The sequence below is a fragment of the Hirundo rustica genome, chromosome 2, assembly GCF_015227805.2.
Source record: "Hirundo rustica isolate bHirRus1 chromosome 2, bHirRus1.pri.v3, whole genome shotgun sequence".
Classification (NCBI taxonomy): Eukaryota; Metazoa; Chordata; class Aves; order Passeriformes; family Hirundinidae; genus Hirundo; species Hirundo rustica.
Window position 1 is genome coordinate 55,743,620 of NC_053451.1, and position 23,663 is coordinate 55,767,282.

Sequence of the window (23,663 nt, forward strand, 5' to 3'; positions counted from 1 at the left end):
GATCTTCACCAGTGGAACAGGTTGTTTGCCAAAATCTTTATTTAAGTTTACTGAAGTCATTCACTGGTCTGATTGTATGCTTTTCTGAAATCTTAGATGACTAATATCTTTAGAAGTTGTGCAGTGTGCATTTAAACTCTCCCTAATCTTCAGTAAGTTAAAGTATTTTTGAAGTAGTCAAAGACTACTGACATTTTAGAATTGCTTCACTTTTGCATATATACGTATCTATATATTTTTTTTAAATGGTGGACTACTATGACTATTCCGTTATTTACTGGAGCATACATGTCCACTTATGGTGAAAGACGCATGATCTGCATTTTTATGTCTTACAATTTCTTGATGAAAGTAGAGTACATGTTCTTAAGTCTTACCTTGTAACTGGCATAGCAGACTAAGGATTGGAAGAGCAGTGAATCATGTATTTTTTTATTGATTGAATAAATTTCACCCTGCTTACTTGAAAGTATTTTATATCCCTCGTGATTGCACACTCCATTACTGGAAGGAAGTCACAAGCAGTAGAAAATAACATTCTAGGTAGTGCTGAAACGATCAAGGCAGTAATTGTCTTACCATTGTACTGTAACCAGATATTGCTGTGGTGACTACAGCCTTTTATTTCACTGCTGGATTTTTGTCTTTTTTTTTTTTTTCCCCCTACATCATAAAAATGAAGTTGTAATGTCAAATCTCTATGAGATATAGTCAGTGAAATAGTTGAATGTTTTGAGATACTACTTTCATCCACTTTCTTCTGGGATTAGCTTTTAAAAATGTGTCTGAGCTCGAAGCTTAGATAAAATTCTGATATTGCAGAAGTTTTTTAATAAGGTAGCAAAATATTTCTCCATTGTTAAAAATTCTGTTTTGCCACCACATGAAATGTTACGTAAAATTACAAGAAGGTTTTTTTTTGTTTTACCACGTTCTAGTTTTTACAGTCCAGTGTAGCAAGAAATTTAGTGCATATCTTACGTTCTTGAGTTTTGCTAGCTTAAGGTAATTTCATATGTGAAATCATAGGTGGAACAAATGATTGTATAATATACCTTGATATGGTAGTCACAGGTTCTGTCTTGGAAGTGTTTGTAGTTTCTTAGAAATGTGCTAATGCCATCTTAGCCCTGTTAAACAAGCTGTGTTTATGTTTCCCAGGGATCCATCTGAAAGCTCCCGTAGACAGAAACGTTCTCCTAGTCCTGCAGATCACTCTGGCAGTAATTCTTCCCCTTCCAGAGAGTACTCACCACCTGCTGCAAGGCGAAGGCAAACCTCCCGAGCTCCAGCCAAGTCAACCACCCACAAACATAACTTCTCACCCTCTCGCAGGTGAGAGGTCAATTATGTGGATTTTATTTCCTTTAATAGTTCTGGTTTGGAATCTTCCTCTCTTGGTTTGGCTACTTGTTTAGGTGTTTGTTGTGAATATGTTTGTGCCTCAAACACTTGAGCTCTTTTTTTTTTCTTGACAAGTTACTGCATTGAAGGTACCTGTCACACAAGCCATGGTGAAAGTTGCTATGTATCAGTTCCTCTCAAGTGTTTTGCCTTCAGGTAGAACTTCAGAAGTCTTCTATGAGATATAGTCAGTCTGTGAGCTTTCAGGAGCTTTCTTCCTTCCTAACCTTCCCCTTTTGAAAAAGTGGAACATGGAAAAAGCTTTTGCCTTTGGGATGGGAAACGGGCAGAGTTTCTCCATCCTAGAGTGTCTAAAGTGATACACAGGTCCTGGTTCTGCACATTTTTCTTGTGAAGTGGGCACAGCTGGCTAAACAATGCCATACAAAGCTTCTTGCAGGAAGTTTTAGGGACAATATCATATCTGTTAGTTCTTGGTGCTTTGAAAAACATGTCTTACCAATCATTAAAAATGGAGTAGGCTCCTTATTTTGGCCTGAATGAGTGATAGCTCAGGTTTAGAATAGCAGTGCTAAATACTGCTGTAGTCCCATGTTTGTATAATGGAAAGCAAGGAATTCTTATTTTCTGCACCTGTGTTGAAGGGTGGGGGAAGCTCCAGATGTCACACATATTTCTGCATGCTGATAAAACAAGTGAAATAAAACGCAACCATTCAGCAATCCAAAGAGTTCTAAGCAAACTGTTTGATTTCTGTGTTAACTCAATTCAGCTGGAACAACATTAGATTTTTTTATGGGGGATGCCACTGATGGACGTTTTTGCTTTATTGGATTTTTCATAGGGAAGAGAGTTCCTCCTGGAGCAGTAGTATGGAGTCTGTAAAATATCTCTTTTCCCTGTTTTTTAACTCACTCCAGTGTCTGGTTTACAGCTGGGACAGAGTTAATTTTCTCCCTAGTAGCGACTGCAGTGCTGTGTTTTGGATTTAGCATGAGAGTAATATTGATAGCACACAGCTGTTTTAGTTGTTGCTAAGTAATGTTTACCACAGTTTCTCACACCCTGCCAGTGAGCAGGTGCACAAAATGCTGGGAAGGAACATGACCAGAACAGCTGGCTGAACTGGCCAAAACGATATTCCATACCATAGAACATCATGTTCAGTGTCTAAACTAGGGGAATTGGCCAGGAGCTGCCAACTGCTGCTCAGGGATGGGCATCAGTTGAGGTGAGCAAGTATGTTGTCCATCACTCTTTCTCTTGGTTTTATTCTTCTCTCTATCTCCCTTTTTATTGCTATTATTGTTACCATCATGATAATATTTTACTTTATTTCAGTTTTTAAACTGTTCTTATCTCAACCCACAGGCTTTACCTTTTTCTCATTCTCCTCCCCATCCTGCTGGGGATGGGCAGGGGAGTGAGCGAGCAGCTGTGTGGTACTTAGTTACTGGCTGGGGTTAAACATGGCATGGAGTATTTTGCTCATCATTGCGTACTTATATCAAGTATTGTGCAAGGGAGTGTTAAGCAGGGAAGATAAATGGGCCTTCTGCTAGAAAGCAGGGAAGGATATTTGAAATACTTTGTCTCCATACCATTGAAAGCTTTCTGTGCAAGCCAATTTTGGTAACCTTTGGTGTTTCAAAATAATGGTTTCACGGGGAAAAATAAATGTAGTCTTAGTTTAAAGACAGTAAGTCATGAAAGTCTTTTAGATTCCGTCAGTCATATCTAACCCTGACAGAATTTTAGGTAGACTGCTTTGGAAATTTTACGACTAATTCCAGGTCATCTGTTTCATTTGTGTACGGATTGTCATCTTAGAATTATGTGGGCTGCTTGTTTCCTCAGGAACAGTGAGGTATTTGAAGATATGTTGTCCAGCTTTTTATCTCCCACTCTTCTTCTTGTCATCTCTGGAGTTTTGTGAAGTAGAAGGCACTTTGGAGTTAAGGGCAGTATATATTTCATGAGAAAAGATACTTGCAAATTACTTTGATGCTGATAAGGGAAAAATACCCCACTACTGTGCCTAAAGACTTGAAGCGTGGTTTTGTCCATGTTAGTCATATTATAAGGAAATTTTTTACGGTTGTGTAAATTATCTTTCGTTGGTGACAGAATTTCAAAGATCAGAAATATTTTGTATACATTTTCTTATTTTATCAAATGTGAGTTTTCCGTATTTGTGTAAGCATTCACATTTGCTAACATTTTAAGTAGGTATGTGTATGTTTTTTCTGGATCTAAGAATTGTTCAAAGATCAACCCTTAAAATAAAAGGTGTTTAAAGTGAATAAGAAGGAGACACTATTGCTTTGTAAAAGAATTCAGTACTGTTGTAAATAAAAAAATCTTAGTTACACCTTGTAAAAATTAGCTGTGTAATTTTATTGTGAACTCCAAAAGCGATTCTATATTGATTCTGTCCCTCTCATTTGAGGATGGGAAAGAAGATAATGATTTTTTTCTTCTGATTCCTCCTTCCCTTCCCCTACATTCTGGTAGCTATGTAATGCATTTTGATTGGACTAATTTTTCCTAGGCATTAAATAAATAACAATCATTTAAAGATAAGCGTGTTTTGAAAACATACTAGGCACCCTGGAGGGAAGTCAAGTTTGATGTTTTATAGAAACAGCACATATTTTCAGCAGTCAGAGGGTAGAGAATACAAAAATTATTTTAATTGCTTTTTTGTATGGTATGTTAAGAACCTTTCAAGTCAAATTACTACATCTGTACCTGTTTTAACTCTTCCTTGCAGGTCTGCTTCTCCATCAGGTCAGCATCATTCTCCCATATCCTCCAGACATCACTCTTCGTCCTCACAGTCAGGCTCCTCCGTTCAAAGACATTCTCCTTCCCCACACCGCAAAAGAACTCCTTCTCCATCCTATCAAAGGACAGCTTCCCCGCCTGCGAGGCGGTCATCTTCCCCCTATCCCCCACACTCTTCCTCTCCCCCTCAGAGGAAGCGAAGTCCTTCGAGACACCGATCTCCTGGAAGAGACAAGGGAAGACACGATCGTGATCGGACTTCGCAGTCTCATGACAGGCGCCACGAAAGGCGGGACGGTATGAGTGAAAATAGCACTTCAGAATCGTTTTCCTTTGTTTGCAAATTGCATTTTGAAACCTGATTTTCAAATTGTGGCATTGCCTCAGTGGCAAGGGAGTGAAGAAGATACTGTCTGTGTTTACTCTGCCTGTGCTGGTGGCGCTGTTTGCTGGTACTGTCTATTAGAGTATCCCTGGCAGAACTGCTTATGTAGGCTCAGCTGATTGTAAAGGGTGCTTGTAGGTATCTGTGTAGGTGTTCCTTTTGTAATGCAATGGTGGTGTCAGTAGGAAAGTGATTTTCATGGCGGTGTACAACACCTAAGTAACTATTACTCTTTTCTATGAGGTGCCCAAATCCAGTCCCCAGTGATTGCTGTCTGTTGTCTTTGTAATTGACATTAAGTGAGGTGTGTGCAAAGAAACAGTCATTCCCTCTGTTTGGGCAATATGTGATGAGCAAACATGCTGTTTGCCTCAAGAGACAGATTACAAAGAGTACGTACGTCAGCTGTATTTTAGACTGGCTGTAAACTTAGCTTCCTGTAGCAGTAGTATTATAAATATGTAATAGAAAAACCCCCAAACAAATCAGACCCCCAGACTCAAACCGACAGATTTTAGCAGGGCATTGAGGCCTTACAGGTGGTCTAAATATACCACAAATGTTTTGGAAGTGTCTGTGTGTGTGCGTGTGTGGAGAAAATAAGAGGAATCTATGATTGGAGGAGTAAAGACCCTATCTTAAAATTATTGAAGTGTGCTTACTCTTGAGTGTGTTTATCATTTATTTTTATTATATTTACTGTGTTTTGAAAGGGTAAATAACTGTAGAGATTCATGTTCAGAATAAGATCTTTAAAACTTACTAGATGTACAGATAGATAACCTGGCATGGTCTTGTCCTACTTACGTATTAATTTTGATTCACTAAGTATGTTTGAGTATGTTATTGTAGTGTTATTTGTCTGCTAAATGTTTACTTGCTCTGATTAAGCCAGGTATATAGTATTATTTCCAACGTTTTACAGAAACAAGAAGCAAGAGAGAAAAAGAAAGAGAAACAAGAGATGATCGTGATTATGACCAAGAGCAGAGTACGTCCAGGGACCACAGGGATGACAGAGAGTCTCGTGATGGGAGAGATCGGAGGGACACGAGAGACACCAGAGATCGGCGGGAGCCCCGGGAATCCAGAGATACTCGAGATTCCAGAGACACCCGGGATTATAGCAGGGATACCAAAGACAGTCGTGACCAGAGAGACTCGCGCTCCACACGAGACTCCCACGACTACAGAGACAGGGAGAGTCGTGATGCCCATAAAAAGGATGACCAGTACCAAGACGACTTGCGCAGCTACGGAAGATCCCATGGCAGAGAGGAGAGCTCTCGGGCTGAAACAAGGAATGACTCCAGAAGTGACTCCAGAAATGAGAGCAGAAGTGATAGAACTGGCAGAAGTCGAGGCAGAGGTCCAGAATTATCTGACAAAGGTATCGTATAATTTAAAAAATTCATGTGTTCCTATCATTAAAGACTGATTATTTGCATTCATACTGCCTGGTTAGATATTTGATATGCAGGTACTGCCAAATAGTTCATGCTTTTAAAGCTGTGTTCAATTCTTTTGTCATTGAATTAAAACTGTTGTTGAAATTTATAGCCCTTTGGTGTTCTTCATTCATTAAAGTGGCATAGCATTGGTATTCTGCCATCCCATTTTAAAACAAAGCCTTACCCTTACATCACTCTATTTAATGTTTCTGCAATCCTAGGTTTTCCCACTGCCTACAAACAGTAAGAGTCTGATGTGTAGAGGAAAATTCATAGGGGGTAGTGCATCTCAAAGCACTGGGCAACAAGTTTCTTATGCTCTTTCAAAAACAGCTGCATGTTTTAGGTGCCTGAAAACCATTTTTCACACACACCCACCTCTTCCTGCCTCACCACCCTGCCTCATCCAATTTCCAAAAAGCGTGACTTTAATCTTGAAAATGGTTTCGGAAGTCTGATGCATTAATAATTATAATTATTATGATAATAAATAACAACTTTTAATAATATGTAATTTATTTGGCTCTTTCAGGCTTGTTGTGACATTTTCATTAGGGAAATTACATACAGTTTTTACAGAGAGAATGACCTCTGCTTTCTCCGCCTGTTCTTGCTGCACTCTTAGCTTATAGCCTACTCAGAACGATTGTGAACTGGCTTTTGGACTGATATTTCTAGTCAGGAGACCTTGTACTATGACCAGGGGATGAGGATTTAGAACGTCTTGATTTTGCGGTTTGCAAATAACTTTACAGTTAAAACATATGAAATTTGAGTTGTTGGTTAGGTAGAGTTTGATGTTACAATCTAAAGGCCATGAACAGCTAATTCAGATTTATTAGATGTTAATACATAAGTTGTTACAAAATATCAGTGGATTCCCTTATGTGTGGAAGCTCATGTTTTATTGCTACATCTCCATTAGGAAGTCGAGGGACTAGAGGATCCCAGGTTGATGGTCACAGCAGTAGTGGGAACTACCACGACAGCTGGGAATCAAGGAGTAGCTACGCTGATCGGGATCGCTATGACAGTCGGGATCAAGCAAGGGATTCCTCCTTTGAAAGGAGACATGGTGAACGGGATAGGCGTGACAACAGAGAAAGAGGTATTTTAATGTCTATTTTAACTCATACATCTGTAGTCAAATGTTCATGTATGAATGTGTGTTTCCCTCCTTTTTCTACCTTGTTCTGCCCCCACCGATTCATAAATAGCCCATCTGACACTATACACTGACGCTCCTCCTATCTTTGATAGAAGATGACTTCTGTTGTAAGATCATTCATTGTCATTGTATGCACAAATGCTGTCCATTTCTCCAGCCCCTTGGCTTGACACTGGTATCTGCTGTGTTTATTCATCTAACTAGTATTTAAACAAACTAAGCTTCAAGGGATTTCATTGTGCAACTTCACTATAAAATGGTTTTGCCTCCTTCTCCTCCACTTCATGTTACATAAGCATGTTAAGCTTAGAGTCATGATTGCATTTTTTTACTGGCTCTGTTTGTCGGTATAGAACATTATGCTTTTCTACTGTAAATTGCTTGAGTGTGTTTTGGGGAAGGCCTGAACTAGACTGACAGTTCTGGACTACTTGCTACTAAAGTAAGTGACAATTTAAATTTATGCTTAATTCAAAAATTTATTGTCTGGGGAGTTTAATAGTGATGAGTGCCTTGTTGTTGTCAATAATAATTAGCTAGTAAGCAATGCTGCAGATACCAGTGATGATGAAAAGAGCATGCAAGACTTAACCGTAGTCTTTGACATAGTATGCGAGATGTCAGACTTCTGTACCAGAAAGTGTACTCTGTTGGCTTGAAGGAACTTACTACCAGCTTACACTCTGGAATATATTTGTTTTGCTCACCAATTAAGAGAACAGGAGGAGTCAGGGAAATCAAAATAGTGTGAAAATTAAAAGAGGAGCTGTGAAGACTAGACATAAAATCACAGTTGGTTATTTTCTGTCTTGAGTTTTGGTTTACAGATGACAGATACATTCTAGCTGCTGTGTTATTTCAGTTTTTCAAAGAGATATTTTGAATGCCACTTTGAAAGATACTTTTTAGCCTATTGAAAGAGATCTGTTGTTGCTTGTTCTTGTGAAAGGCTTTGCTTCAGATTCTCTCTCATCTTCAAGGCAGGATTTCAACGGACCTAAACTCCAGGCTTCCTTTTTCATGTCAGCTGAACAATCCTGGAGACTGAATGTGTCCTAGGGGTTGACTTTTGCAGTCTAGCTTTCATCTCTGTCACCTCCTCAGCACAAATAAATCCTACATATATATATGATATAATTTTGTGCCCTTCATATCCTAGCAAGTTCTTAATTTATTAAGAAAAAAACCATCCACCTCCCCAAAAAATCAAAACCCCAAAACAACAGAAGAAACATTGGAAGTAAAGGCATGTAATCACAACAAAATAAATTTCTAGTAGGGAAGTTGCTTTGAATGGGTTGTGTTTCCCTTTGAGGGAAAAACATAGAGCATGCATTCAAAATTTATTGTCTTCTTCCTTAAAAATTTAGATCACTTTTTGTACTAGTAAATCCTCAGTGTTATAATTCAAGACAGTTTCCCTAATTAGACTACAGTTTTAATATATGTCATTCTGAAAAGAATTGAGATAGATTTGGGTTCTGTGATATGCAAGGAATGTGATTTTAAAATGCAAGCTTGCAAATTTGAGCTGTCTCTATTCAGCGAAGGCAGATATGGAAGTTTTCCAAACAACCACTGGAACAGTACTTCAAAAAATGAAATCACTTAAGAAATGCTGTCTGCATTTAGTTGTCTAATACACTTGAGTATTTGATTCACATAAGACTTGCATGGGGGTGTTTTGTCACCAAAACTGATGTAACAAATAGGAGTTACAGAACTTCTTTATAAAATCTAATACTTGGTATGCACACTAAATCATATTACAGTGTTGTAGGCCCCATTAAAAGAACATGAAACCTGTTCACGGAACCGATTGTGTGGATTGATGGTTTACCTTTATAAAAAGGCAGAAATGTCACTCAGCTTTGCTTTTAATTTTACATGGTAACGGAGGAACACTAAATCATTGTTAATTCACTCAGAGATGAAAATTGATTAAACTGATGGAAATTCACGTTTTATTGATTTAGTTCTGTCCCAACCCTGCCTGCTCACACCTAGTGGACATTACCTCAATTCACACAGCAACGTGCACTCAGCCTCAAAGTAATGGAGCGAGAAATACCAACCTCTGTTCATGCCATTTTTTCCTCTTTCACATAGTTTTTTTAATATATATGTTGTAGGAAAATAGTTTTATTGATTTGTTGTGGCTCAAATACTATTAACATGAGCACTGAAATTGCTATGAAGTAATGAGAACTTATAGAAATACTCAAAAAATATCCAAAATACAATGAAGAATATGTAGATAAGTCTGTGGAAAGTAAATATAATTGGATAAATCAGATTTTATTGTCCTTCTGGATCAGTCATATTCTACATGTTTAGTTTTCCCTCGGACTCTAATCCACCGTCTGAACAACAAACTCAGATTCTAAACTGTAAGACTCTGCAGTGAATACAAATGAAAACATCTGGCAGCTCTGCTTCCCCTATCTCATCCATGCCTCTCTCTGTCTTGTAGATTTGGTTGTGTGTTTCTGTGCAGGGATCTCTTCTATGATGAGACAGGCCAGTCTTTCTAATTTTGCAGAAACTTTTACTCTGTGTTGTAAATAGCTTGAGTCCTTGTAAAGCACTTGACTCCTAATAGATTTGGGAAGTAAAATCTTTGTACGGAAGTTTAACTGTTTCCCTTACATGCCATTCCCACCTTTTTAAGATTTTATACCAGATTTGGAATCATTGGGTTATGCAGTTGAAATAGCTACATTGTGAAGCATACATTTGTCTTTTGAAGCCATTCAGAAATTAAAAAGTTAGGCTACTTTTGGTTAAGTAAGCAAAGCCCACTTCCTAAATGTTGAAAAATTCTTTCAAAATTATTTCTGCTTTTTGTCTTTCTTCCTCCAGGGAGTTACATTCATTTAATGCAAACATTTAATGCATTCATTTAATGCAAACAAAGATCTAGAGTGTCAAGACAAAGGTTCTTTGTTTTATTAGTGTGGTGGAAGCAATGTATATCTGTTTGGCACTTGGTAATCAAACCTGCTTCTGTTTGCAGATCAGAGAGCAAGCTCACCGGTACGACACCAAGGACGGAGTGACGATCTCGAGCGGGATGAGAGGAGAGAGGAGCGAAGGGTGGATCGGTCTGATGACAGGAGAGATGAAAGGGCGCGGGAGAGAGAGCGGGAAAGGGAGAGGGACCGAGAGAGAGAAAGAGAAAGAGACCGGGAAAGAGAGAGGGAGAAAGAAAGAGAGTTGGAACGAGATCGTGCTCGGGAACGGGAGAGGGACAGAGAGCGAGACAAAGACAGAGACCGTGAGCGGGACCGAGACAGAGACCATGACAGGGAAAGGGAACGAGAGAGGGAGAGGGAGAAGGAGCGAGAGCGGGAGCGGGAGGAACGAGAAAGGGAGCGAGAACGAGAGCGAGATCGGGAGCGGGAGCGCGAAAGGGAGAGAGGTCGAGACAGAGACAAAGAAAGAGACCGCCAGAGAGACTGGGATGACAAAGAAAAAGGAAGGGAAGACCGCAGGGATAAGAGAGAAGACATTCGAGAAGAAAGAGGCTCAAGAGATGTCCACGAGGAAAGAAAGTCCAAGTGAGTCAATCTAAATGTCACTTCAGTCAAAGAAAAAAAAAAGGCAGTCTTTTACTGTTGAATTTGGTAAGTTAGTAGACAAGGGAGTATCTTAAGGAAGAATACATCCTGTTTATGCATAGTCTTGGTCTGGAGCTGTCTCCCCTGCGTCTGTATGGCATAGGTTGGTAGCCCTCAAATTGGTTTTGCTAGTGCTGAATTGTGGAACTACATATCAGTTAAAAGTTGAGTCAGATGATGTAATTTCCCTTTTTATGCATGCTTGAGTTGTCTTGCCTTACAGTCATTAATGGAAACGTAATAGAAAACTGGTACATTATGAAGTCTGAAATTCAAATAGCAGCTATCTAGGTCAGGGTTTTTGACTTTGTTAATTAAATTTCTTTGGAACATGCATTACCCTTTGCACTACCAAATTTCCAACACCAGAAGACTACCAGTGGAGGTGTGAACCAGTATATGGGTTGTGCTTCCTTTAAATGCATAGCTGTTACTTGGAATGGCAACTTAGAAAACTACAGAACTTCATGACATCTTTAAATGCCTTCTGTATGAGGTGCTTAGACTTCAGGGATTGTATTGATGATAAATGATCCTGAAGAATCTGATGGTGCATGTTCCTTTTTCAGGAAGCGTCACAGAAACGAAAGCAGTCCAAGTCCGCGTCAGTCACCCAAACGTCGCCGTGATCATTCTCCTGATAGTGATGCTTACAACAGTGGAGACGATAAAAGTAAGTGGGAGTGGGCTCTCTCTGCAGCTGGACTCAGGTTATCTTCTGTCTGTGGAAAGTAACTTGCAATTTTAAATAGAAAAAACATGGGGAAAGTTTTGTAAGTGTTCCCCATATTTTTATGAGCACTGCCATTTTTCATCATCGTTATTTGTCATTTATCTTCATTTTGTCACTACGTATTATGTCTGCCAGGTGATACTGACTTCCACAGCTCCTGTTTAAGATAAAGGCACATTCTTTTTCACATTTTGCAGATGAAAAGCACAGACTCCTGAGCCAGGTTGTGCGGCCGCAGGAATCCCGGTCACTGAGCCCCTCTCATGTCACAGAGGAGCGGCAGAGCCGTTGGAAAGAAGAAGAGCGAAAATCGGACAGAAAGGAAAGTTCTCGGCGCTATGAAGAACCAGAATTTAAAGAGAGAGTTTCTTCAACAGATAAGCAAAGAGAGCAACCAGATGCTTCAGAAGGTTCCCGGTCCAGGGTTCAGGAAAATCTTGGACACCGTCCTTCTGAAGAAAAAGATGCTTCTGATAGAATGCATGATGACAGCAAGAAGAAGGCTAAGATACAGAAAAAGGCCACGAAGAAGAAGAAAGATGATGACAGTGGGGTGGAAAGGTATGCTAATGAACCAGCAGCTGAGGAAAGCCAGGTCTTTTCCCCTAAAAAAGGTCAAAAAAGGAAAAATGTGGAGAAAAAGCGGAAGAGATCCAAGGGTGATTCTGAAGTTTCTGACGAAGAAATTGTTCCACATCATAAAAAGAAAAAAGGCCCAAGAACCCCTCCTGTAAATAAAGAAGAATTGGTTGAAGCACCAACTGAGAAAGCAGTGGCAGAAGTCCCCACAAAAAGAGAAGATACAACATTTAGTGATTGGTCAGATGAAGATGTTCCTGAGCGTGGTGACATTGTTGTTCCAGAAAGAACCGCTGAGGATTCCCATAGAAAAAGCCACAGGACAAGGGCAGAAAAGGTGGAAGCCCCTCATGTTACTATAGAGGATGGACCACACCGTAAGCCTGTGGACCAGAAGCGCAGCAGCAGCCTCGGTAGCAATCGGAGCCATGCCTCCAGCAGGCTTAGATCCCCGTCCAATGAGTCAGCGCATCGCAGTGGAGACGATCAGACTGGACGGAAGAGGATCCTGCACAGTAGCTCTAGGGACAGGGACAGGGATAGGGACAGAGACAGGGAGAAGAAAAGCTTAGAAATCACTGAAAGGAAGTCCCGAATTGATCAGCTGAAACGAGGAGAACCCAGTCGCAGCACATCTTCAGGTAATAAGATACATTTTAGTGAGACTGACCTATCATTCTGTGTACAAGTCCCAAATTGTTCTTCATGGCTCTAATTAGTGTGACAGGAGAGGGAGGTGCTGTCTGCCTTTCACTGTAAAACTAGAATGAATTAAGATTCCTGCAAGGGTTAACATATTTGAAAAGCTGATTATCAGTGGGCAGGATTACCATTTTGTTTACACCAAAACATTCAGTTGGATTTGGTTCATGCTGTCCGGGGAATAAAGTGATTTGTAGAACAGGAAAACCTCATAGAGAAAATGCTTGTGCTAACAGAATACTGAGGTTGTTTTATAATCTAAATAATGTTCTTAAATTCATTATTATTGTTAATTTTGATATGGAAATTCCTGAAAATCATGAAGAATGAGGTAAATTTTTTTATGGTTCCTGTTAGGCATACTTTTAATGCACATGGAAATCATCTTCATTGCAAATCAAATTAGTCATATTTTTAAATGTGTGTAGTTGCTGTGAAAAAAAAAATAGGTGACATACTTTAAAACTGAAACTGCATCAATACAAAAATACCTTCTTCCAGAAGCATTTTGGCTCTCTGTTCTCCTCAGGTTTACATGCTTGAATTCATCATTTGTTAACTAAGGCATTCCTAGCTTATAGAAGACGTTATATGTTATATGATTGTATACCTTCAGTTGGTTTCTCTCATAGTAGAAAGTAGCCACTGAAGTTCTTTTTTGGAAGGGGGAAAAGTTACCTCCTGTTTTTAAGTAAGGTTAAATCTTCTAAGGCAGTCTGAAAGCAATATTAATTTGAAGATGATGCTTTTGAGAAGTATATTTTCATACCTGAATCTTTAAAATACTTTGCTCTAGTAAAATGGTATTTACATTTATGTGTCATAGTCACGCTTATATATATATAACCTTTTATCCAGATCGTCAAGATTCAAGAAGCCACAGTTCAAGAAGAAGTTCCCCTGAGTCAGATCGTCAGGTTCATTCCAGATCCGGGTCCTTTGATAGCAGGGAAAGGCTTCAGGAGCGAGATCGACATGAACATGATCGGGAACGAGAGCGAGACCGGAGAGAGGGGAGACAGCGAGACTGGGAGCGAGATGTGGACAAGGACTGGCCAAGGAGCCGGGAGCGAGAGAGGCTCAGGGAGCGAGAGAGGGATAGGGAGAAAAGGCGGGAGCTGGAGAGAGAGAGAGAGCGACAGCTGCCTGATGCTGCTGAAAGAGAGAGAGAGAGAGCTCTTGACATCTCCTCTCAAAAGGAATCAACAAAGCACAGTGAAACAAAATTGGACAGAGATCACGAAAAGGAGTTTGATGGTATTGGCCGGGACTCAGCGGCTTCAGAGAAGGAAAAAACAGACAAAGATTTAGGACCTTTACAAGGCTTTGAAGATGGAAATGAGGCCGAAAAGGTAGAGAGTTTAGAAGGTGAGCTATTCTGGGAAAGAACCTGGATTAACACATATTTTTTTCTTTCTCTTTTAGCATAGTGCTGAACTGAGCTATATTGCAATAATTTTCTACTGAAAGGCTTATTGGCTTCAGCTTCTCTGCTGTGGAAGCAGACAGTGAGAGAAATCTGATGAGCATCTTCCTTATTGTTAATTGTGTTAGTGCTGTTTCTTAATTTCTAGAGAAGTCTTGGGGCAAAGAAGCATTAATTATCTGACATAATTTCACCAAAATGTAATGTTTCTGAATAGGCAGTTTACTAAAAGATAACATCAACATTTGATTGCCTTGTGTTATATCATTGTAAGATCTATTTCTTATTTTGGGAGTGACAGGTAATGAGTGGGAAAAAAAGTGTGGACTTGGAATTGTTTCTTGATTTTTTTTCAGCCAGAGCCCAATTATCATAGAACTGTTTGTCTGATGAGTAGGTGAAATGTATGTATGGCTTGGCACAGTAGTCCAAAAATAGCTTACCTGAGATAATCTTACAGATCTTTCCTGATCTAACCTTATCTGAAGTGATCTCAGTAATACCAGCTGAAAATGCAGCTTCGTTTTGCTGGCCCTAAATGATACTGGGGGAAGCATGCTTAGAACTGATAAAGTCAGTAAGGGGTAAACACTAACAAACTCCTAACAGTTTGTCACGTGGATTAGAAGTTTGAGCTTTGCAAGAATAGGGAGTTGGCTTTTATATGAGCAACACAAAAGAAACAAGAGTCTACATCCAGAGTAACTGGTGTATGTTATGGTCATGCTCATTGTGTTTGCCATTCTTAGTAAGAATTAGCTGTAGTGTTCATTGTTAATTTGGGCAGTTAAATCAAATGCTGTATCAAGACAGTGGTGAGGAATATTTAGTACTTAGGTCTCCTACCTGATTACTCGTAAAGAGGTCTTTAGAGTTGAGAGATCCTGTTGAGAAAGTTTAATTTAAGGATATTATCTGTAGAGTGGAAGCACTTGACAGACAAAGATAGTATTTGAAGTGGTCCTGGAAAAGTCTACTTTTGCTGCAATAGACTTTACTGTTTTTAAACTAGGGGAAAACCGTGGTGTGATAAATCTAAGAGTTCCGTATGGTAACTTGAGAAAAGAGATAATGAAAGGCCATTCTCAGGTACAGGACCTGTTTCCAGGAGGGCACCTTTAACCATAAAGGCTGTGCATGTTAAATGTGTTCTTAGGTCTAGCCTTTCAGTGTACTTGTTTTAACGTGTATTCTTTTGTCTGTCAGAGGCTGTGTTCTAAATTCTCTGCAGGTTACCATCTGTAGGGAGTTACGGTATATTTAGGATTTCTTAATTTTTTTAGGAAAAGCTATTTTGTAGAATATTAGTTGGCATTCCATTTTATTAAAGCATACTCGATATAGCATGGTTATGATTTTCTAAAGTTTAGTACACTTCATTGTCTTTCATTACTTTGTAACTCCTCTTTGCATTGCTCAGTTCAGCTGATGATTGTGTTTTTAATGCAGAATTAATATAAACGTACACTTCCACGTAAGAGTGGTAAAAGATAGTGTAGAAATTGTTATAAATAAATCGACCAAATTCGATTTATTAAAATTTAGAATTTTATTGTGAGACAAAATATCAGTCTCAGAAAGCCACAATTAAAAGGACAGCGTCGAGCCCGGGATCGCCGCTGGGTGAACACGGATATCAGTCTCTGCCAGCCTGGTATCCCCCCAAGTTCACAATTTTGGGTCTCCAGCCACCCCTTTTTATACACGAGATCGCGGAGTGAAGTCCGAAATTCTGACGTTATCCTCTTCGAGGCGTCTTCATTAATTATTCAAGTCCTGGTATCGGAGGTCTGAATAGACCGGTAGGGTGGAACAATGCAGCTGATGGCCGAGCCCGGGTGTGTCGTGGATATGTTAATTTCGGCGGAGACGAGTAGAGATATCCATCTGAAGTGATTATCTTGGTCTCCGGACTTGTATCTCCGTCTTCCGTGGTTCTTTGTTTCTTTTCAGGGATTCCCGGCAGCGATAGTTTCAAGGCCCCCTCTCTGGTAATTCCAATCATACTCGTGTCCCTCCTGTGCTTCCCAAGCTGAGGAAATTTTCCATTTTTGGTTTCTACATTTTACTTTTACCTATGTTAGTGTGAGCACATCTTTGACACTCATATTCATACAGTTAACATTTTACCTTTTATAATTTGATAACACGAATTAACTTTAGCACATATATTACAGAAATTATCAAACTTTTATTTGAAATGCAAATATAAAGTATTTTTTAAAAATTATGTATTGAGAACTATGAATTATATTATTTTAAATTTCTTAATACAGTTAATTTTTAATGGGTCCAGGCATGTAGTACTGGTGAACTGGTACATCAGTGTGGATGTGGCAGATGGATCTTACAGGCAGTGAATATTTAGAGTTGTAAGACACAAAATTAAGTCTAGTGCAGATCACCTTATTCTCCTGTCTAGAAAGGAAAGCACTTATTAAAAGTACAGTTGTTACTTGCAATTGTTACTTACCTAATTGTACTTAGTAAGAAATACAACTTGTTTCCAAATGTGATGATGTAGGGGGAGGTATCTGGTATTTACTTGGGCAGTAATTTACTAATTACTATTGTAGATTGTCTTAACAAAATAAGTCAGGATATTATTAAATTATCTTAATGTTTTGAACCTAATGTGTTTGCTTTAGGAGTGGACTTAAATAATGCCTAAGATGCTATATGCTTCCTCCAAAGCATTGCCAGATGGTCTGAGTAGTTTGTTTATGCTCTACTGGCTTGTCTTTTACTTGCTTTTTCCTTGATGATTTTTAGGTTAATTGAGGTGACTATTTTTTCTTCCCCCGCAAAGACAAACCAAAAATAAAAAAAAATAAACCCCGAAGAATGGGGGGGATACTTAAATGAAAGCAGTTTCACTCTGCTTAAGGCAGCTGGAAGGTATCAGAATAGTCATCCACAGAGGAGGATCGCTGTAAATTCTGTCCAGTTTGTGTGGCACAACACATTGCTAGTACCCATGGTGGAAAACTGTAATAAAGCTTGAGTTTAGAGCAATGGGATTTTTAAATGCTTGGGTCAGGTCTTTCAGTCTTGGAGGTGAGAGGTTGTCCCTTTTGTGAACTGCAAAATTCAGTGTTTGAGTGTCTTGTGTTCACAGGTCCTAAGGAATACGTTTCCACATACAGCAACACGCATTTGCATATGCAGATAGTATGTGGATGGGAAGGAGGGTAGCAACTGAAGAAGTTTGGCATGGTTTTCTACTTTGTGGCACTAAGTTAGATTTCTATAAACTATTTATTATTATAAACTACATGTCAGATATCAGATAAGCTACGTGCATGTTGTGAAAATGGCCTGCTCTGAGCAGTTTGACTAATACTGCACCAGAAAATTGACCAGTGTATGTAAAATTGAAACTGCCACCTTGTGTATGGGAGGAATAACTTCACTGTTTCTGTGGGTTAATACCAGTTTTTATGTTGAATATACTTGTTCCTAAAAGCCAACAGTTTAGTTTACTAAACCTTTTTGTCTTCAGGCAGCATACAGCATGTTTAGAAAACAAATACGATTGGTTTAAAACTACAGTATGTATCTGTCTCTGCAGGGGGAGAGGATGAAACAAAGACTAATGATGTGCAGTCACTGGGGTCTGGTGCTGGAGAATACGAGCCAATCAGTGATGATGAGCTGGATGAAATTCTGGCAGGTGATGCTGAAAAGCGTGAGGATCAACAGGAGGATGAGAAGATGCCTGGTAAAAGTATATCAACCTCCTTTGTGATTATTTGAATATACAGATTAGATCAGTGTGTGTATAATGCTATTGTGATGTTGACAGTATTTGTGAATTAGGGGTGCAGTCTGTGAGCAGATTCTGTCTGTGCTTGAATGCTTTCTAAGTGCATTGGGAAGAAGGGAATTGTCTATTGTCCTAAGTTCAGCTGGGTAATCTGGGCTGTGTGAACTAGCTTTCTGAACATTTAATTTGAATCTATCTTAGCATGTTCAGTTGTACTATGACTTTTCTGAATGCATAAGTAATATGTCTAAACCTGCTGGCTAAGCAGCATCTGAGAAACCTTTCATAAAGGAATTGCAATAAAAATAAAGCAGAATATTAGGCATGGGTTGGGGTTTTTTTAATCCATATAACTTATTTCTATTTCTTTTTGCATTTCTCCTGTTTTCCGCGCATCCAAATGAGTTTTGACATTCTTGTCTGAAGGGTCCAAGAGGACTGCAGAACAATGTTCATCTAATATATGTATTGCTTTCAGGAGACAGCCATGTGCACAGCATGTGAAATTAATCGGCTGTGGTAAGAGGTGGTGATGTGATAACTGATTCTCTGTCGATGTTTTTGCAGATCCAGTGGATGTTATAGATGTAGACTGGTCCAGTCTTATGCCAAAGCAGCCAAAAGAACCACGGGAGCCAGGAGCTGCACTCTTAAAATTCACACCAGGAGCTGTTATGTTGAGAGTTGGCATTTCCAAGCGATTGGCAGGACCAGAACTCTTCACCAAAATAAAAGAGACATGCCAGAAAGTATTAGAAAAACCTAAAGGTAACTTCTGCACAGATTAAACTGTCTTTTGCATGTACTGAAAAAGTCCTTATGAAATGTGCATTTGTTCATTATTTTAGGTTTCAAAGACCACAGAAAGTGTGTAACGAGTATTGTGTGAAAATTACAGAAATGTGATACAGCAGCATGTTAGTCAGATTAGGGTTTTGATTCCAGCAGTGGTGAGGAGGTCTAGACTAATAAACAAAACAAAATTGCTTTTATCTTAATGGAATATTCTTTTTGTGAGACCATTAATGCTTTTCTAGCCTAAAGTGCATGAGCAGTTACTTAGAGAGCTAAGTATCTTTTCTAGTGAACTAGTAGTAGTATTTCAAGAAGGAAATAAGATTTCTTATTTTCATTCTAAGGATCCTTTCTAGAATTCATAGATAGGAGTTTTGGATCAGAATGAAGGCACTAAGTGAAATATGTATATTATGCCTCTACTAGAAGTGGGAAATTCAATAATTTACAGGTTTGGAATTTGGACAAGGTGTATGTGATAAGACATGTATGATAAATGGATAGGCATCAATTGCACTAGTGCTGTTTACTACATTTCTGACCATTAGCAAGGCTTTTCCATGAGAAAGAATACTAATTTTTCTCTTTCACACCCCAGGAGCCAGTTGAGCTGCTTGCAATGACTTGCATGGCAGAATGGTTCTTTTGGAACATTTGAAACATTTGCTTTTTATAAGACCTCTATGCCTCTATGCAAATCATTGCAGGATCTAAGTGTTAGAAAATTGTGGCTTATAAATAATAGCATCTGCGGAGCTCATGGGGTTCTTTTACTCTGTAAATTCTAGTTCTTAATTTGAAAGCAATACCTTTCACGTTGTTCTTTATGCAGTTGTCCTGTTAACCTCACAGTCTCAGATAAGTGGGGGAAAAAAAATCCAAAACTTCTTTTAGCTGTGCTGATCTCCATCAGTGTCACTGTTTGCTCGAGCTATTTACATCATATAACTATATTAATTGTGAGCTGTTACTACTGCTCCTACTTTTTTGGGGTTTTTTTTGGTTTTTTTTGAGGGGGCCAAATAAAATATTGAGTCTGAGTGTACAGACTGGTATAGTAAGGTATGAACTGTGTCTCTCTCTTTAGCTTTAATATAAGCTTTAATGTTGCTGTCTGCCTCAACAGTTCTTACCAGGGATTCCTGGTAACAGCAACTGCACCGCAGGATCATTCAGCCTGGCTGTTTAAAATACATGATACCTGAAATAATCTCAGCGATCCTTGCGCGCTTTCCTGGAAATAAAAGTCCTTAGTGATAGGAGACTCTCCAGCGCTGCCTCTGGCCTGTCTTAAGTATACTTGGATTCAGCAGAACTTTGCTCTGGAAAGGATGGGGGGATTGAAGTGCCTCTTGATTTCCCTTTGGTGGTGCGTGCAGTCTCTCACACATCAGAGTTCCTACACTGCCAGTAGGCTTTCAAGTATATGCACTTCCTCTGCAATCTGCCAGGTGAATGTTCTCTGTATAGAGATTGCACAGCCACAGCACCTATATTCTAAAGAAGAGCACAAATATGGTGCTCTGAAATCTGAATGAATCTGAGCTAAATGAGCTCAGTGTGGGTAACAGTGAAAAAGTAGTATTTGCACTCTGGACTTCAGGGTGGTGTAATTTGTCTCCCTGTCTTATTCCTGAGGTTTGTGTTCCCATCTTTGTTGAGGAACAAATCAAAATATTTCTAGTAATACTATTAAATGCAGAAAGTAGGGAAATAATACCTTGTTTCAGGGTGTGCTTTTTAAATTATTTTTTCTTTGGAAACAAAAATTTGTTCTATCTGATGGTATTGAGATTTTTAGCTGACTTGCCCTGTATTATATGCAGTTGTTCCTCTAAGGATGTGGACGTGCTTCCTTGCCAGATATGCTCAGCAAGCGTCTGGCACCTGAGAAGACACTGCAAGCTGTCCGTGTTACCTTTGAAGTGGCCTCTTTGTGTCTTGTCACTTATTTCCATTTTTTGATTGTCCATTGAGGTTGTCTTTGACTTCAGTGCAGTTCTCTTTGACCGGCCATTCATTTTATGTAACTTTCTTGTTTCTTTTCACCTTGTTTAAAAACTTGTTTAAAAAACTCTTGAGTTTCATCCAAGTTCTGAGTGGTTTAAAAAAATGCATCTTTGTTATCCTCTTCTGTGTTCATACTGCCAAACTGCTGGAGCAGTCTTTGCTTTTATATGCTGTATTTTCCCCAGGGTTCTTCACGTCTTGAGTGAGGTGTTAAATTCTCTGCTGAACACCCAGATTTACTATATAGCAGCAGCTGAATTGGACTCAGCCACATACCTTTCCAGCTTCTTTTCTATTACATGATAATCTTCCTATTTATTGTAAAAGGGCTATAAATCAATGAGCTCTGGTCCAGCCCTGTGTGGTCTTTTGTCTTTGCATTTCATAGGAACAGACTTGTTGCAGAACAAGATTCACCTCAGGTTCTGTCTTTCCTAAAAGTGTTCTTTCTGCACACAGTTTCTTCTGGTAAATGTGTTGAAGGACTGGTCCTGTCACGTTGAGTTCTGTTAAATGCCTTAGGTGAGCCAGTAGGAAGGGGTAGTCCACTGGCAGCCTCTGACTTGTTCTCCCGGTTCATCCACCAGAAATAACAAAAAGTATTCTAGTTAGTTGTATTTCACTTCTGCATAGTCATAGAAAAACAGTGTTGTCACTGGCACCTGATGTCTTGCAAAGAAGTGAAACTTGGGCTACTTTATGATTAAATGCAAGTGGTAAACAAACAAACACCTTTTGTCCATCACACATCTGACCATAAATCATGCCCCATCTTCTGTCCAAAGCTGTCACTTCATTTTTAGACTTCCCAGTGATTGCTGTCTCAATATTGCTTTCCAGTGCTGAAACTAAATACAAGAGTATTCATCCTTCCCTTTGAATGGTGAAGAATTTATTCATGTTATTTTATAAAGTCAAGTACTCTTTTTTTCCCCCAACTTCTATATTGCTTAGAAGGCAGAAATACAAATAGTGAAATGTTAAGAAAATTCATATGACTGCATGTTGCTGTTCAGAAATACCATGTTTATATTGATCCCTGTAAATCTCAATTCTTTCTAGATGCAGAAAACCTTTTTGAACACGAACTGGGAGCACTGAACATGGCTGCACTTCGTCGAAAAGAAGAGAGGGCAGGTCTTCTCAGCAATCTGGGTCCTTGCTGCAAAGCACTGTGCTTCCGCAGGGATTCTGCGATTCGTAAGCAGCTCATGAAGAATGAAAAGGCAAGTGGTCTGCTTACAGTGCTGGGTCAAAGTGTGGGAACACAGATGCCCCTATGCAGAGCTTTTCTCTTGGGAGATAATTTTTGTGTTGGTTGTTCTGCAGCAGATCTGGTCCTTTAAATAATAAACTGACTTTTATTTAGAGAGGTTGTAGTGTGTTTATTTTTTTATGTAGAATGAGGGTTTGAGTTTGAGACTAGAGCTTGGTCCTGTTTCTTATAATACCTTAGATACCTTTTCTATATTTAGAGAACACATAATAAAATAATTAGGTAAAATATTGTTTCAAAGGTAACTGATGAATAACTTTCCTGCTTAAGATTCCATGTGCTTTTATAAAAACTGTAAGAATCCAAGTTAAAATGAAAACTTCCGCAGTAGGTTTTATGATTTTGTAGGTTAGTAGTAGAAAAATCATTAATTCTCCGAGTCTTTTCTAGTGGTATGATTAGTATGATTAAGCCTCTAATTGCTGAGAGAATCTGAGGTTAATTTCCCAGCTTGCGTGTTAAAAGACATTGTTTTCAGTTCTTCCTTTTTTTAAATTCTATTTCCAATTTCAACAGGGTGCAACAAAACAAACTTACACAAATTCTGCAGCAATGGACAGCGACTTGTTACGGTTGAGTCTACGGTTATTCAAACGAAAGACTGTGTGCCAAGTTCCTGGGCAGGAAAAGACAGAGGACAGCAAAATTCCACAGCCAGCTCTCCAGCAGGAAGTGTGTGTGACTTGAGGAAATAGCTGCAGTGGCACTTCATCGATTTTGAGTTGATTTCTCACTTACCAGTGTTGGTGTTGCTGTTTAGAACTGGTAGTTGTAAAGCACCTCTAGAAGATGAAAGGAAATACTCCATTTGTACACAGTTAAGAATATTGGGTTTAGATGTGAATAGGAGTGAAAAGTTAAGACTTCTGTGTGGAGGTCTCTGCAACTTTTGTAATATTGAACCTTACACTGTAACATAAACCTGTTTTATGGTGCATCAAGTGTAATAATGTGAAGATGTCTGGGTTTAGCAGTTTATAACATCAACTGATATTAAACTGAGGAAAACTGTCTATGTATCTTTTTCCTTCTTATGAATGGGTATTTCCACCACCACCTTGGTCCTGGAGTACACTTCTGAAATCTGTTAAATAGCTGTGAGTCTGTTTGCCTTCATTTTTCCAAATCCCTTTCTTATCACAGTAGCCTCTGGTGTGGATTTGGATCAAACTTCAGCTCTTTTCCATCTTCAACATAGGTTTCCTTTAATGTGATTTCTGGACACAAAAACCTAGTCCAGTCAGTTAAGGCTCCCTTTTCTTGCTGATTAAAGGAGGACTAACTAGTGCACATTGAAAAACACGTGAAGAACAGCGCAGTCATTGGTTACAGCTAGCAGAGCTTTGTGTGGGAACCTGCTTTTCAATTCAAACCTGATTTCCTCTTAAAACAAGGGAATCAAGGGTGGTGGATCAAGGGAAGCCAGTTGATGCAATCTTCTTGGATTTCAGTAAAGTTTTTGATACTGTCTCTCAAATATCGTTGACAAAAAGGATATCCAGCACACAGCTGGATAAGCACATCATGCAATGGGTGAGCAGCTGGCTCATGGGTCTGGTATACAGTGTTACAGTGCATGGGGTGACAACATCAGAGTGGG

At 39.1% G+C, this 23,663-nt stretch overlaps 1 protein-coding gene across 3 annotated transcripts in view; it reads left to right on the plus strand.

Annotated features, from left to right (window-relative positions):
- Nucleotides 1–23,076, plus strand: part of ZC3H13 (zinc finger CCCH-type containing 13) — a 46,647-nt gene extending 23,571 nt beyond the window's left edge. For 2 of the 3 annotated variants that reach the window (XM_040054572.1, XM_040054573.2), the window contains exons 9-20: nt 1,162–1,335; nt 4,139–4,449; nt 5,463–5,927; nt 6,914–7,096; nt 10,173–10,716; nt 11,346–11,449; nt 11,707–12,729; nt 13,649–14,158; nt 17,788–17,943; nt 18,550–18,750; nt 21,850–22,013; nt 22,580–23,076. In XM_040054572.1, the coding sequence (XP_039910506.1) occupies nt 1,162–1,335; nt 4,139–4,449; nt 5,463–5,927; nt 6,914–7,096; nt 10,173–10,716; nt 11,346–11,449; nt 11,707–12,729; nt 13,649–14,158; nt 17,788–17,943; nt 18,550–18,750; nt 21,850–22,013; nt 22,580–22,750 (4,006 nt within the window). In that variant the 3' untranslated portion in view covers nt 22,751–23,076. The remainder of the gene's footprint in view (nt 1–1,161; nt 1,336–4,138; nt 4,450–5,462; nt 5,928–6,913; nt 7,097–10,172; nt 10,717–11,345; nt 11,450–11,706; nt 12,730–13,648; nt 14,159–17,787; nt 17,944–18,549; nt 18,751–21,849; nt 22,014–22,579) is intronic. The other variant, XM_058419206.1, reaches the window with a different exon arrangement.
- The last annotated feature ends 587 nt before the right edge of the window (nt 23,077–23,663 follow it).